Below are 14,652 nucleotides of genomic sequence, written 5' to 3' on the forward strand. Positions count from 1 at the left end.
GATGAATCTCACAGGCCCTCCAATAGGTCGGACACTAGGTGCCAGCCTTTCTTCTTATTACCGTCACGTTTTTGCTTAGCCCCTGTGGAAATTAACCATTGGTTTGTTTCTTTGACTTTGAGCATTGTTATGATTAGAGGAGCCTGTCCTTGCCAGTGATTGGAGGCATCTGATGCAATGTGCACATAGTAGTCAGAGCCGCACGCGCCCTCCCTGATAAAGGGCAAAGAGCATCACTGACATACACCCCCACCCCCCTTCACACATACTAAAATATTCTCTCGCATACACATTTACAGCACAATCCTCTCTTACAAGTAGGCCCACACCTACTCAGTCCCTCTCTTACATGCAGCACAATCATACTCTTTCTCAAACAGGCAAACTGACAGACGAATATGCACACATATACCCACTCTCCATCTCAGTTATAGACACGCACAGACTCACTCTCTGTCCCTCCTTCTCTCTCTCTCTCTCTCTCTCTCTCTCTCTCTCACACACACACACACACACACACACACACACACACACACACACACACACACACACACAAAGGGCCACCAGTGGAATGTTTTAATATCTTTAAGTGTGACCCAACACACACACAAAATCATGATTGTCAGGTGAAAAAAAATTGAATGTAAAACCTCATTTGCTTAATGCACATTGTACTTGAGCAGATTTCATCACTGTGCATATAGACATCTACAATACCAGGAACCCATAACGGGATATGGCATCCCCAAATAATAAATGTTAATAAACACTTGAACACCATTTTAATCATCTGTTTGATAAGACATCACTGCACACTGCTTTTGTCCAGGTCGCCGTGCAGTTAGGTTGCAATACTGTGAGAAAAAGAGCCTTAAACAGATTCAGGCATGGGAATTCCAAAAAAGAAAAAACTCTGAAAATATAGCCGAAGTCCAGGGGCCGTCTAGGCCCCGGCGGGGTACAGGGGCAGAGTTGGGGGGACTAGGGGGGCAAAGCGCCCCGGAAGGAAAACGAATTTTAGCATTTTCGACCAATATTTTGATAGTTCTCGTGTAAGCAAATAATGGATAGAGAGACAATAGTATACATATAATTTAATTTACCTTTTTTTTGCCGCGGACAATTTTTTATTTTCGCTGAAACGTAATTTCCTCACACACACATACACACACTGACGTGAAGAGTCCACAACGACAAAGTATATCAGACTTTTGCTTTAAAGGTCATGGCCACTGGAATATGGTCCGTCAGAGAGGCCAGTCTTGTCACGAACTGGAATCTCGTAATGTCCTGAAATCATGAAGTCCATAAAACAATTAACCTGGAGGTCATGCACTGTTGTGTCTGCAAAATTTAAAGCAAAAATTACCTGAATGCACACAAACCGCTGAAGAACAAATAATTCCAGGTGACAATATTTTGGGAAATCAGAGCATTCTGCTCATGGTTTAGGATAATCATATAAGGGGAAGAGATGTGTTAAAAAGGTGTGCTTGAGTGCTTCTTTATATGTGAGCATGTGTCTGTGCATTTCAAGGTATGGCTGCAGTAGGTTCACTGACTCTGCTTCTCTAAATGTAATTCAAAAGCAACTGCTGAGTAAGCAACAATAAACAAAGTATTATCACATAAAATCATACTTTTCCAGAAACAAAATCATAATAAAATACATTATACAGTGGTACTTGCAATTAAAGAAAGAACACCGTTTGAATCAGTTAAGTGTCCCAACATTGCTGGTGGCCTGTAATATCATGTATATTTTGGTCAAGACAATAGCACAAAGGGACTCTAAAAGGAGTCCTTTTACAGGAGGTGTCCACTCATCTAGGGGGCCTCACATTAAAGGTTCGACTGTACAACAAGAGAGAAAAAGGTAATCAACCTGCATAATTTGTCTGCGGTGAGATCTTGCCAAATAAGACAGGGAAAAAAAAGATTAGAAAATTAAATCTTCTAAACGTCTTACCACGGGAGTGTCCTTCCGGCTCAAGATGTAGTCAATACGACGCATTCCTGCCTCAGGAAATGTCACTACATTACCATGGTGATCAGTCCGAAGCTTGACGTGCACCAGCGAATCCATGGTTTGTTCCACAATGTCAGCATCCGTCAGATGGCGATGTCGCAATACTGGGTCAGCCAGGGAAGCTTTTAACGAGTCAGGGCTTGTGGCTGTTGTCTCATGCATAAAGATCTGCTTGAATTCCGTGCCTGTGAGAAAAAAGGAGGCAGGTGGTGTTGATCTGAGAAGTTAAGACTCAACTTTTATTGAAGCTGTTTTTAAATTAGCGCAACACAGAGGTCGTGGCACCGCTTGTAGTTGACGACTTGCGTTTGTCAGCCAGGATCGCTGTCCTAGTTGTTGTGGCCACGTGGGTGCACGCGCACCTACATTTTCGCAACATCCGACAGACGCTATCCTGTCAAGCAAGCCGCCAGAATTTTATTTTCATAAGTTATACCACGATATCTCCACAACTATGGACCCTACAGACGATCCACTGCAGCAGTTTAATTGATACAGTAGTTTTTGAGTCACCTACTGTTTTGAGGACAAACCTGATTGACTGACAAATGCTATCTGATACACAAAGGGAAGTAAGCGCTCTAAATGAAGACGACATGCGTAATAGAGTAAGTGAAAGTTCTTCGGAACCATTCTCCTGGCACCTGAGAGAATAACAAACATTGAAATGAACAAGCGACTTTCATCCTCTTAATATGCTAATTTCAAAATCAACAAGACATACACCCTGAACCCCTCTCAAGAAATAAACAAAAAGACATCTTTCACAATTAACTGACAAACATCAAATCTAACAACATCAAAATGAAAGAAATACCATACATTTAAGCTTACTTTAATTCACTGAAGTCAACAAGAATACTTTTACACAGAAAATGTGACAACTATCAAAAGCTAAAAATACAATATTTTAGATATATATATCAACCCTTAGCCTTCCATGACATAGGAAGCAACTCTGTCCGTCAATTTCAAGCTTACAAAATCATGGCAAAGTAACCATGGCGAGTTTTCCAAAGTTGCAAACTTCGCAGGAAGCTGGTAGAAATGGAAAACAAACATTAAAATTAGTAGCATGGCGTATAGTGAGCAACTCCGGGATCTTCACATGGGTTCTCCAGCAGGCAACATTGGGCGCTCTGGGAGGCATTCATTGGTCAAGCCGGAAGCTTCTGTATGCTACAAATATGACAACTGTCACTTCTTACAAAAAAAAATCGGTGAAAGCTGACAACAGTACTGTCTACACTCTTACCGACTACCCAGGGTTGATCCTCCCCCGGCCTGACTCGACATGGGTCATGGTAGTGGTCAAAGATGCCATGGTCTCGGCTGAGTTTATCCCCTGGTAGATTGGGAGAAAAAAACAATCAGAGTAAATTATCCCAAATATTGCAATGTTTGTTATACATGTACTGTCTTCATTGCAGGTTTAGTTCACTTTTGATATTTATGAACGTTTAGTGAGGATTTATGTTGAAAAACTGTGCAACAAACCTGTTAATAGTTTGTTTTTTTGTTTTTTTAAATTTGAAAGTGTTACAGACCTCAGAATAACTAAACAGAAAACTGAATGTTCCTGGGATCAATTAACACACCTCTGGAAAAAAAAAAGCTGATTTCAGTCTCTGATGACTTATCTGGCAATTCAGCCAATTCACCAGATAACCACACCAAAATCAGAAGAAAAGAAACTCAAAACATTTAGGCTAACCTGGAGAGAGGTTGTCAAAGTTGAGATCACCACAGATGATGTCAAAGAGAACGACGTCTCTACTGTCAGCTGTCTGCTTCCTGAACTCTGCACTCCACTCCAAGATATCATCTAACTGGCGAGCTATCACCGGCTGAGTTCCTGTAGAAATGAAAAGAATAACCTAAAAAAGATATGTTGGTTACAGATAATCATCACAGAAAAAAGCGCATTCTCTCCACTTCTGAATAAAAAAAATAAAAACAAGAAAAAATAAGTTTATGGAACGTTTTGTCATAGACAAATTGAAACAATTAGATATATACGTTAATCGAATGGTTTTTGTGGTGGATTGACATACAAATAATGAGGAGAAAATCAAAAGAACAAGAACTTAGCTCAGAACGACATTGAGTTCTCTGAACTTCTGCGACTGAGAAACAGAGTACATGTAATAACGTGCTCTGCTTGACAAATCCCTTCTGAATGAGAGAAAAGAGGTGCATCTCAGGATAAGCAAGGGCAAAAGCAAGGGCAAAATGCATTATCGATACACCAGATTCAGTAAAAATAAAACGCACACACACACACACACACAATATGTTGTCTGTGTGTATGCGCTGCACACTGAGAAGGATAGCTGTCAGGCCTGAGACGTGGTGTCATTTCATTTGACACAATTTGGCTTGACTGACTCATTTCTTCAGGATGAGATAAAATTGTAAAAAGTGAGAATGACCTTGGTAAGCTTGAAGGTGTGTTGAAAAGATGTAGCCCACTTGTCTCTTTGAGTCTGTGTCTTTGCCAATGAGAACCTGTGAATATGTTGATAGATAGGTCAAAATGAATCAATAAATACATAAATAAATAATAAGTATATGAATGAACCAAAAATAACTATACCGATAAATGGGTAAATAAAAAAGACAATAAAGAAAATAAAGAAAATACATGTACAGTAAAAAAAATAAATAACCCCATTCATTCATACATACAAGATACAATGCACATTAATAAATAGAGCAAGGAGACACTACACAAGGTGGTAAGTGGAAAAGCTTCATTAATTTTTCACTTAAAAATGTCTTAGGCATTTGTACATTCCGTACAAGGATTCCTTTGTCACTTGCAAATTCATTCAGTAATTCATAAACGGACACGAACATTCGTAGCGCTTATACGTCTAGCTAACTAGTTCACCTGCCATTAACTTACTAACTCACAGACTTATAAGCTACAATTGAACCCCCCCCCCCCCTTTTAAGACACCTTGATTAAGACCTTGTTTTAAGATTTTCAGCTCAAAACCACTGTAAATTTACCTCAAGACTACCTTCTTTTTAAGACCTAATCTTCTCAGATGTTGAAAGTTCTAAAAGGAAGGTTCCACTGTTGCGAAAAATACAATAAAAAAAATACAGTGGAACCCCCTTTTAAGATTTCCAAAAAAATAGGAGAAAATCAGGTCTTAAAAAGGAGGGAGTCTTAAATGGGAGTAAATTTACACAGATTATGAAATCTGAGAAAACAGGTTCTTAAATGAAAGGCAGGGAGTCTACAATCAGGGGGAGGGGGAGGGGGGATGGTTGTCTTAAAAGGGGAATTCCTCTGTGTACTTACCTTGACCGTCAGCAGCCCCTTGCTGGTGAAGACACACTGAGAGATGGAGTGTTTGTAGAACTTGAAGTCAGCGTTCAGCACGGGGTGTCGGCTGGCAAACATCAGACCCGAGTTGATCATGAAGTAGTTGCTGCTGAGAGACATCACACCCACATCATGCAGAATGTAGGGAAATACCTGCACACAAATATGTCGCATGTAACTTCATTTCTTCAGTTTAAATCTAATTTTTAGACCCAGCGCTGCTTTCCTCCTTTCTCCCTTTTGATTTCCTTTTTTCTTGCATTCTCTGTTTAAAACATGTGTAGGTTACCAACATTTGAGACTCTCTCTCTCTCTCTCTCTCTCTCTCTCTCTCAATTAAGGTATGAATTTCTCAATTTTAACAAATAGAATTTTTAGCTTTAAAAGAAGAAGAATGTTGATTTGTGCAATGCAGACGATAAAATTATAGAAAAATTACTTTGTTACCAGATTAATTTAATGAGAACAGATAGACAAGGTTGAGTTTGTCCTTGTTGTTTTAACCTTTCTTTACCAGACATGGAATCCTATCATATCAATTTTTACTGAAATTACTGACTGTGAGCAAAGCTGTGTTATATGCCTGCTTTTTAATACTGATTTTAAGTAACAACAAGAAGAGCAAACGCTCGATCGAGTCACTTTCGCAGTTCTGAATATTATATGAGGCATCAGATGGACAGGAAGAAATTGCTATTCACAACACAATACAGATGTAAATAATTTGATGTAAAGAATAATCCTATAAAGTTTGAATCAAATCCGATGAATAGTTTCAGAGATATGATATTTCAATTTTTTTCCTTCAAGACATACCTGTGACCTTGAAAAAGGTCAAAGGTCACCAAAGCAGACGTCAAAGTGTAGAGGTCACTGGGAGTCACGTTCACATAAAATTTGAGCCCGGTCACTTTTATAGTTTCCGAGAAAAGCCCAACGTTAAGTTGTGTGTTGCCGAACAGAAAAGGCTAGTTATCTCCCTTGTTTTTCTGATAACGTTCGTAAAAGGCTACAGATGTAAATACTTTGATGTAAAGAATAATCCTACAAAGTTTCAATCACATCCGATGAACTTTGTCAAAGATATAAAATGTCTAATTTTTCCTTTGACGCTGACCTGTGACCTTGAAAAAGGTCAAAGGTCAACGAAACCATCGTTAAAGTGTAGAGGTCATTGGAGGTCACGACTAAACAAAATATGAGCCGGATCGCTTTGATAGTTTCCGAGAAAAGTCCAACGTTAAGGTGGTGTCTACGGCCGGCCGGCCGGCCGGACGGCCGGCCGGCCGGACGGCCGGCCGGCCGGCCGGCCGGACAGACTAACACTGACCGATTACATAGAGTCACTTTTTCTCAAGTGACTCAAAAACCCTTCAGCTAGGGCTTTGAAATTTACAGAAAATCTTACACATTGTATTGACGTAACATTCTCATGTCTGTTTATATTTACACATGCGTTCACACGCACACACAAATGTATGCGTGTATACATTGGCACAGGCAAAATTAACCACCATCACCATATAAATCCTCATCATTACCATCACCATCATCCCTCCATACCTTGTGAAGCTCCTCTCGTAGCACTTTGTTGTAGTTCCAGTCAAAGACCTCTTGTAGGCACAGGAAGTCAAGCCGAGGGAAATGAGCTGCCAAGCCTCCCACAAAGCGCTGTATTTCTTTACGTGAACTTCTCACATCATTCTTTTTCACTCCATTGGCAGGCAAACCCAGTATAGACTTTGGAACGCCTCCGTAAAAGAACTGATCAATGACGATTCTCTCACCTATTGACCTTGCTCTCTGTCCTGAGTGAGACAGGTTGTTGTATCTTGCCAGAAATTCGGGCAGGAGACAAATATTTCCTGACGCTATTCCAAACTGGTGCTCTCCAAGACGGTAGTCCGACAGGGATTTTATCATGAATTCTTCCTCGGATTGAGTGTGGGCCTTCTTGACAACTGAATACTGGAAAGGTTTTTTCATCAAGGACAGCAGGATGCGTAATGGCATCGCGAGCAAGGCAGCTGGTAGAGCAAGAAGGAAGATGCCTACGTACAGTGGGCCCAACGTTAACTTTTTGAACAGCAGTTTGAACGGATCATTTTTCTCGACCGTGGTTGGGAGACATAAGGAAACCAGTCCACTCAACGCGGCCAGACTTGGCCAAATAAGAATGACTGACAAATTTAGGAGAGCATCCAGAGGCCAAGGGAGGCAACCTGATGGTTGCAAGCAGTGGCAGTTGTGAGAAGCCATCTTACTTTGTACAGCTGCAAGTTACAGAAAGTTTGCTCTTAGTTCAAATGAGTCACGCGTGTGTAATTTCTGCATAGAAGTGCAAGCTGATTCGGGTTCTTTTCCACAATTTAGTTCAGGTTTTCTTTCAGGGCAATGACATGTCCATGCGATGCAGTTCCCCTATTAGAACTGTGTGTGCTTCTAAATGTTAGATCGCCAGAAGGCCACACTGCACACCTGCACAGAAAATTAAGGAGATAACGTGAGGTCAGACCATCAAGATCGACGGTCAAGGTAATTGCGTTTTGATAGAAATGTCCATCTAGACTGATTGAGGCTGATATGCAGCCGTTAAATGACCGTGAACTTTGATCCCCATATTTGAAAATTGAAGCCTTACGGTAAGTTACGATAAATAAAGGTATTGGACATTCATATTATGTGTGAAAACTGAACTGAAACTGAATGCTTAAGAAATAATTAGCCTAGTCATTCATTAGAAATCAGAAGCAATGAAACATACCGAACCGATTTTGCAAATGCTCTTACATTTTCTCACCCAAGCTGTAAGATCTTGTGCAGGAAAGTTGTCAAGCAGACAGCATCCAAGGGAGGTTACTTCGAGCAAACTATTCAGGATTATTCTTGCTAAATGAGAATATCCTGGTTAGGAATAAGATAGCCATCAAGAAAAAAGACACAAGGCAAAACAAACAAAATCTGCGTTCACTAAAAACATACCGTCCCTGTTTTGTTGCTCTCTGTATAAACTGCTTTTGTTGTCAAACAAAAAAGGGGAAAACAAAGTATTCATTTTTATTTGACCTGAATAGTATGTGACCATGCATCTATCCATGCACAAGTTGTCGTTTTGTTTTGCCAACTCACTTTTTTTTTCTCATACAAAGAAATGTAATCTTCAGGCTGAAATCGAATAAAACAAAAACAATAACAACCCACACAAGAAAGCAACACGAACAAAATGAGGGACAAAAAAAAGTGTGTGTGTGTGTGTATGTGTGTGTGTGTGTGGGGGGGGGGGGGGGGGGGGTATGAGTGTAAAAAGAACAGGATGATGAAACTAAAGAGAGAAATGGACAACCCAAATGTAGCATCAACACAAGGTTAAGCATTCTGAAGCTGATCAGTCTCAACAAAGAGCTCACACACATACACACATATACACACACGCACACACTCACACACAGACATGCACACACACAACAATTTACACAGAAAAACGCCAACACCTGTTCATATTTGTGTGAATTATACCATTTATATTATCTCAAAATTATCACAGTCACTTGATTCACAAATGCATCCTTCAACAGTAAAAGACATTTATTTTAATTACATCGCAACATTGTGGTTTCTCTCACTCCCTATCTCTTGGTTGTTAATGCTTGCCGGCACAAATACAAACACAAACTTTCTCTCTCACACACACACACACACGCATCATCCATCCATTCAGACAACTGTCCACTCACATTTCAACCATATTTCATTATCACTTGAATTTTGCAAGATTTAGTATTACTGTTCAGAAAAATCGCAAGGTAAGTAGTCTTACACTGCTGCTAAAATAGATCATTGGTTATCTGATTACTGATTCCGGAAGGAGTCCAGATATAAATATTTTCTGGTCTTTTGTAATCTCTTTGCTTTTTAGAAGAAGTATAACTGTAACATGAAGCAATATGTATACATATACAGTATACAACATGTACCAGCTATTCGTGCTTCTGTCCACGCTGTTTTTGCAACAAAAGTGCATTAAAAAGTATTTTTTTGATTGCATGTATTCGATGAGCCATCTGCCATTTTTTCTAAAAATGCTTCCGCAGATTGCTCTTCTAGGGTTACTCATACGAGAGAATGTGTACTAGTATGACATGTAGTTGTCTCAAACATTACAAAACAGTTATCAACAAGAGCAAAAACAAGAAAAGCTGGTTAAGAATACCCCCCTTCCTGTGTAAAACACCTCAACAGCCACCACAGATCTGTCCAGGTTTTTACACAGGACAAGAGCGACCTTCCATGCAAAAAGTCTAAGTCTGACTGCTTTCTGTACAGAGTGACACAATAATCTTAAATGCCTTAATTTACAGAAAGCAACCAGAGCATGTATATTTGGTATGTATAGGTCGTGCCCAATCCACGGAATTGCCGAATTTGGGGTTTTGACACAATTTTTGCAAATTTCCCAAAATCGGCAGCATTTTGCCAAAAATGTGTCAAGATTTTCGAAAACTTGCCCATTTAGTCTGACACTTTTTGTGTCTCCCAAACATTGGGTTTGCATTGCTTTAGCTCCCTATTATGGTTTGAATGGTATGCAAAATAAACATATGCGACCAGAGTAGCATTCTTGATGAGCTTTTGAAAAACCTCATGTATCTGAAAGTTTACAACTTTGAAACAGATGGCAGCGGTGGCTCATTCTCCAACCCCATGTCATATTCTGGATCTGCGGTCAGCTGCGAACGCCCAAAGCGCCCGTGTGATCTCAAATCAAACATTGTCTCTTTGACAGCGGGCAGTTGGAACATGGCCTCCATCCAGTGATAAACTCTGGGATATGTGCTTGAAGTGACGCCAATCTCCAGGGTGTTGGTAGGTGGTGTGGCGTTGGTGGAAGTAGCCGTGTAGTCATCAAACATTGGAAGTCTTTCTATCCATGGCCAGATCAGGTAGTCTGCCATTGCTGGTTTGTTTCCTGAAAAGAGCATTCAAATTTTAGTTCTTTAAGACTCCTGATTTAAGACCTCCTCCTTCCAGTTAAGACCTTGCTTTCTTTGATTTTCTGATCAAAACGTCTGGGACTCTATCTCCATATCAACATTTGATCAGATTTTCTAGAATGTTTGGAGGTCTTAAAAAGGGGGTTCCACTGTAGTAAGCAACACATCAAAGCAGAAAAAATGTAGATACTGGCATCTTACTTGTGTTGTACAAAATATGTAACATTCTCAATAACAACCAAGAAACTCCTGTCCAGGTCCTTAGTTTTCTTACTCAACTATACAGTTTAAACATTACCCTCGCTTCAGGTTTATGTCAGTCTGAACGAAGAAAACTTTAACCAAGACAATAACCAATGGCAGATACAGTTTCAACACTCACTCTGTTTTCAGTGTTTTACTTTTAGCTCCGCATGCATGACATAAAAAAAAAATCACAGACATCATCCCTTCTTCTAATAACCAATGCCTGCCATCACATATTTTCTGCCTAATCACATATGTACTTGGTCATCCAGCTGTCTTTATGCATTAATACCTGCTGTGAGAGGACACCGTGTACCAATCAATCAATCATCCTATATTGGAAGATATCCTCTCGTCTGTAGAGTTATACTTATAGATCACTGGCTTAAGGAAAAGGAAAAGAATAAGATTTCATATAGTCCTGTGAGGTTACCCTCATGGAAATTCGGGCTGCTTTCTCTCTGGGAAAAGCTATAGCTGCCATACAGTACGGCGCTACCCATTTTATTTCCCAGCATGCGTGTATTCGTGTTTCCAAGCCCTGAGACTTTCGCTTTGAACTTGGGTTCTTTATTGAGCGCATGCGTGCACACGGGGGGTGTTCGGACACCGAAGAGAGTCTGCACAAAGTTCACTCTGGAAAATAAATCCCTCGCCGAAGGTGGGGATCGAACTCACGCCAATAGCGACAACTGGTTTTGAAGCTAGCGCCCCTGCCGACTGAGCTATTTTCCCGCCAATCATCTTTTATGATTCGTTTATGCCTTCAAAATGTCAACTCTACTAACCTCCAAAGAAAGGGCCATCAGGAAGTCGCTTGTTGAATTCTTTTTCGTATATGCTGAGACCTTTCTGGATGGTAGCTTTTTCTTCCTCACTTGTTCCGTCTGTAAACAGCAGCTGGTAAGTTGCCATCATGAACTGCAGAGAAAACAGTTATGGGCCTAAGAAGATTTTTCTGCCGGTATAAAAGACTTTAAAAACAGATGGTCTTCAAATGCAGGGGGCTCCACTGTGGTAGGTTTTATGCTTGATAAGCTGATGTCATGAGTTTGATTCTTTTATGCCTCCAAAATGTCTGTACATCTCGAGAAATTTATAAAACCTGAACTGGTACCGAGAAAAAAAACCTGCATTAACAATTTAATCAAAAGACAAATTCCCAAAATAACTCTGTCAGGTTTGTATGGGTTGTGAAATAGTGAATACCCTTGATTTTACTCAAGTGCGAGGGGTGTGTCAAAAACACAAGGACAGGACCATGTGTGAACTTATGTGTCAGAGAAAAAGCAAGGGTATTCACTATTTTACCACCCATACAAACCCCACAGAGTTATTTCCGAAAATCTTCTACTTAAAACCTGACTTCTTGATCACCTATTACCCACCTTGTCACAGTAATCCACGAGCAACCTATCACGGGCTTTTCTGTAGGAGTCAGTGGGGGTCAGTCGGTCGTATGGGAAGATCTCATCAAGGTACTGGCAAACGACGATAGACTCAAATATGATACGCCCGTCTGGGTGCTCAAGGACAGGTACACGACCTTTGGGGTTCCGCTCCAGTAGCCATGAAGGTTTCCGCTTTAAGTGCACATTGACCGTTTCATGCCTGTTAACATGATGGAACAGACAGATGTATTCAGATGCAGAATTTTTTTTAAATTGTTAAGCAAATACCATGTTACGTGATGTATTATATTTGCAAGATGTTCAAACAATGCACACACACAAAAAACACCATTTACATCTTCATATATGAAATTGTAGATTGTACACATGCATTCATAGATATAATTATGAACTCAAAAGATTTATGTGCATCCTCTCTGAGCAGTAGAGTAGTCTGTATTTATTTTTTGGTTATTTTCTGCAACATTATAAACAGATTTAGTAACAGCTCGAGAATAAAATAAAGCTTACAGGATGTTTTTGTGTGCCAGGACTAGGCGTGCACGCTGAGCGTAGGGACAGAATCGCATGCTGTACAGCCGCAGAGAGTTCCCATTAAGTGCTGGCCATGCTGTAGCTGCAAAGCACACAATTGTCAAAATCACAATATTGAATGAATAGATCTATAGACATGCATCTCCCCAAAACCATCTGATGTCAACTATAGTCAACACTGTTTAAAAGTTTACTATTATTATAGTCAAAAGATAACATTTTGTCACTTCTTGCAGCATATCATGTAAGTGACTGCATGCCTCAAGCCATCTCAATTTTACTGCAGTTTTATTTATCTATCATGGTCTGAAGGATTTAAAGAGAGGATCAGAGCAACACTGGCAGAGCATTTATTTTATAACAGCAAATTAGATTCGACTGACCATTACCCTTTATTTCACTTCTCACTTCCAGGTGCTCAGAGCAACTTTTGGGGGTTTTAGTCATGCCTCACGCATATGATTATAAATGTATAAATATAGCTATTCTGATGGACACGTGGGGGAATTCGTGGGCTGTGACTGGATGGTCTCTTCCGATCATCAAAGCATAATGCTACGGAAGTCGGCCATATTTGCCAATATCCAAAAGCATATTGACAATAACAAAGACGCATGGTTCCGGTTTACCCATCTGTACCACACGATGTTTCAATCGACAACAGCACACACTGACAACTTGAAATTCTTCTCGGGAATGTTTTTCAGCTTTACAAATGTCGATAGCATACCCTTTTCTGCTAACTTCCTGATGAAACAGGACTAAACCAATTATTTTCTGTCCCTAAACACCACAAAATGCCCAAAGTCGAAAGATGTAGTACAAACAGGGGAGTAAAACGGAACAGCCGTTTTTGTGTGCCTGTGTGAGCTAAGTTGCCGACTGACACAAACTTTCGCATTCGACTTTTCTTATCTCGTAACTCCACACTAAATACCCCAATTCCCCTCTGAAGTATTGATGTTCAACCCATGGCACTAACATTCATGTAGTCGTTTATAACTGAGGTTGAAAAATTCGCTTCATGACGAGACAAGTATAAATGCCATTCACCAAACTGAAAACTTCGCTGCCGTCTGTTCGCGTTGTACGGATTAGCTGTTCTCTTCTCCTCCCCTTGTTGCATCCTAGTTCTTCAGTTGTTTCTAGTTTTCCGTTGATGTTGTGTTTTGGTCTTCTTCATAAGTAGTCTTGTTCAAAATTAAAACTCAAACTTCTTTTTGTTGTATACGAATGAACTAATAAAAAGCTGTTTAACAGCTGTGTTGTCAAATCGAGGTTTTTTCCAAAGTCAGTGTGGCGCCTGCGCAAAACTAATGCGCATAAGAAACGGCGTCTGCTATCAAAACCTGAGATCAACGCATCGATGCAAAAACTGTCATTTTGTAAGTTTGGAACAACAAATCAAGGTCAGAACAGCTATATAATCGCTATTGTGTTTTCAGCGTAGCAATAGGGTCCGATATTTAGACTCGAACAAGTATAATTCGACTCGTCTTCGACTCGTCGGCATTATACTTGTCTCGTCTAAATATCGGACCCTATTGCTACGCTGAAAACACAATAGCTGTTAATATCCATTTGAAAAAAACACCAATTTGATTGACCAAGCCAAACATTGTAGTTTCTTTGACCAAGCTAACAAGAGCTGGTTCTGCAAAATTGGAGGCTTAAATTCAGTGCAGTGGATTCTGATCTATGAATTTACATTTACAACGCATTAGTTTGAACAACATTACCACTAATATTTAGAGAAAATCACACTGTTAGCTCATACCTAAGACCTTAAATTAAAATCACATAATAAGTCAATGCCACTGGTCTAGTGTAGGTTTGCAAATGAGAGAAGGCAGAGACATCATTCTATCATCTATGTCTCTGGAGAAGGTAACTGTTCACTATCTGCATCAGATCCACTAGTACCATCATCGAATGTTCGTTGTGTCATCCGCGGAACATTTCCTTCCATTGTGTGCAGACACCTGTTACTTTCAACACTAAGTTTGCAGAGTGAACAAAGTGTTGTTTTGACTTTTGTTCCTCCACTGATTCCAACAATCCTCTTCATGGTGCAAAGGTTGCACCTCTTCTCATTTGTAGCAA

At 40.0% G+C, this 14,652-nt stretch overlaps 2 protein-coding genes across 2 annotated transcripts; both read right to left on the minus strand.

Annotated features, from left to right (window-relative positions):
* Positions 1-558: 558 nt before the first annotated feature.
* LOC138968711 (sphingomyelin phosphodiesterase 5-like) lies at positions 559-8,226 on the minus strand. Its single transcript, XM_070341336.1, has 8 exons — positions 8,157-8,226; positions 6,930-7,844; positions 5,343-5,519; positions 4,462-4,537; positions 3,744-3,884; positions 3,285-3,374; positions 1,970-2,214; positions 559-1,290 (listed from the first exon to the last, which is right to left on the minus strand). The coding sequence occupies exons 2-8, from the start codon at positions 7,623-7,625 to the stop codon at positions 1,204-1,206; spliced, it is 1,512 nt and encodes a 503-aa protein (XP_070197437.1). The 5' UTR covers positions 7,626-7,844; positions 8,157-8,226; the 3' UTR covers positions 559-1,203.
* Positions 8,227-8,860: 634 nt separating this feature from the next.
* On the minus strand, positions 8,861-14,647 carry LOC138968825 (glutathione S-transferase omega-1-like). Its single transcript, XM_070341479.1, has 5 exons — positions 14,473-14,647; positions 12,526-12,631; positions 11,992-12,214; positions 11,392-11,524; positions 8,861-10,332 (listed from the first exon to the last, which is right to left on the minus strand). The coding sequence occupies exons 1-5, from the start codon at positions 14,615-14,617 to the stop codon at positions 10,022-10,024; spliced, it is 918 nt and encodes a 305-aa protein (XP_070197580.1). The 5' UTR covers positions 14,618-14,647; the 3' UTR covers positions 8,861-10,021.
* Between the last annotated feature and the right edge of the window lie 5 nt (positions 14,648-14,652).

The sequence above is a fragment of the Littorina saxatilis genome, linkage group LG1 (assembly GCF_037325665.1).
Source record: "Littorina saxatilis isolate snail1 linkage group LG1, US_GU_Lsax_2.0, whole genome shotgun sequence".
Lineage (NCBI taxonomy): Eukaryota > Metazoa > Mollusca > Gastropoda > Littorinimorpha > Littorinidae > Littorina > Littorina saxatilis.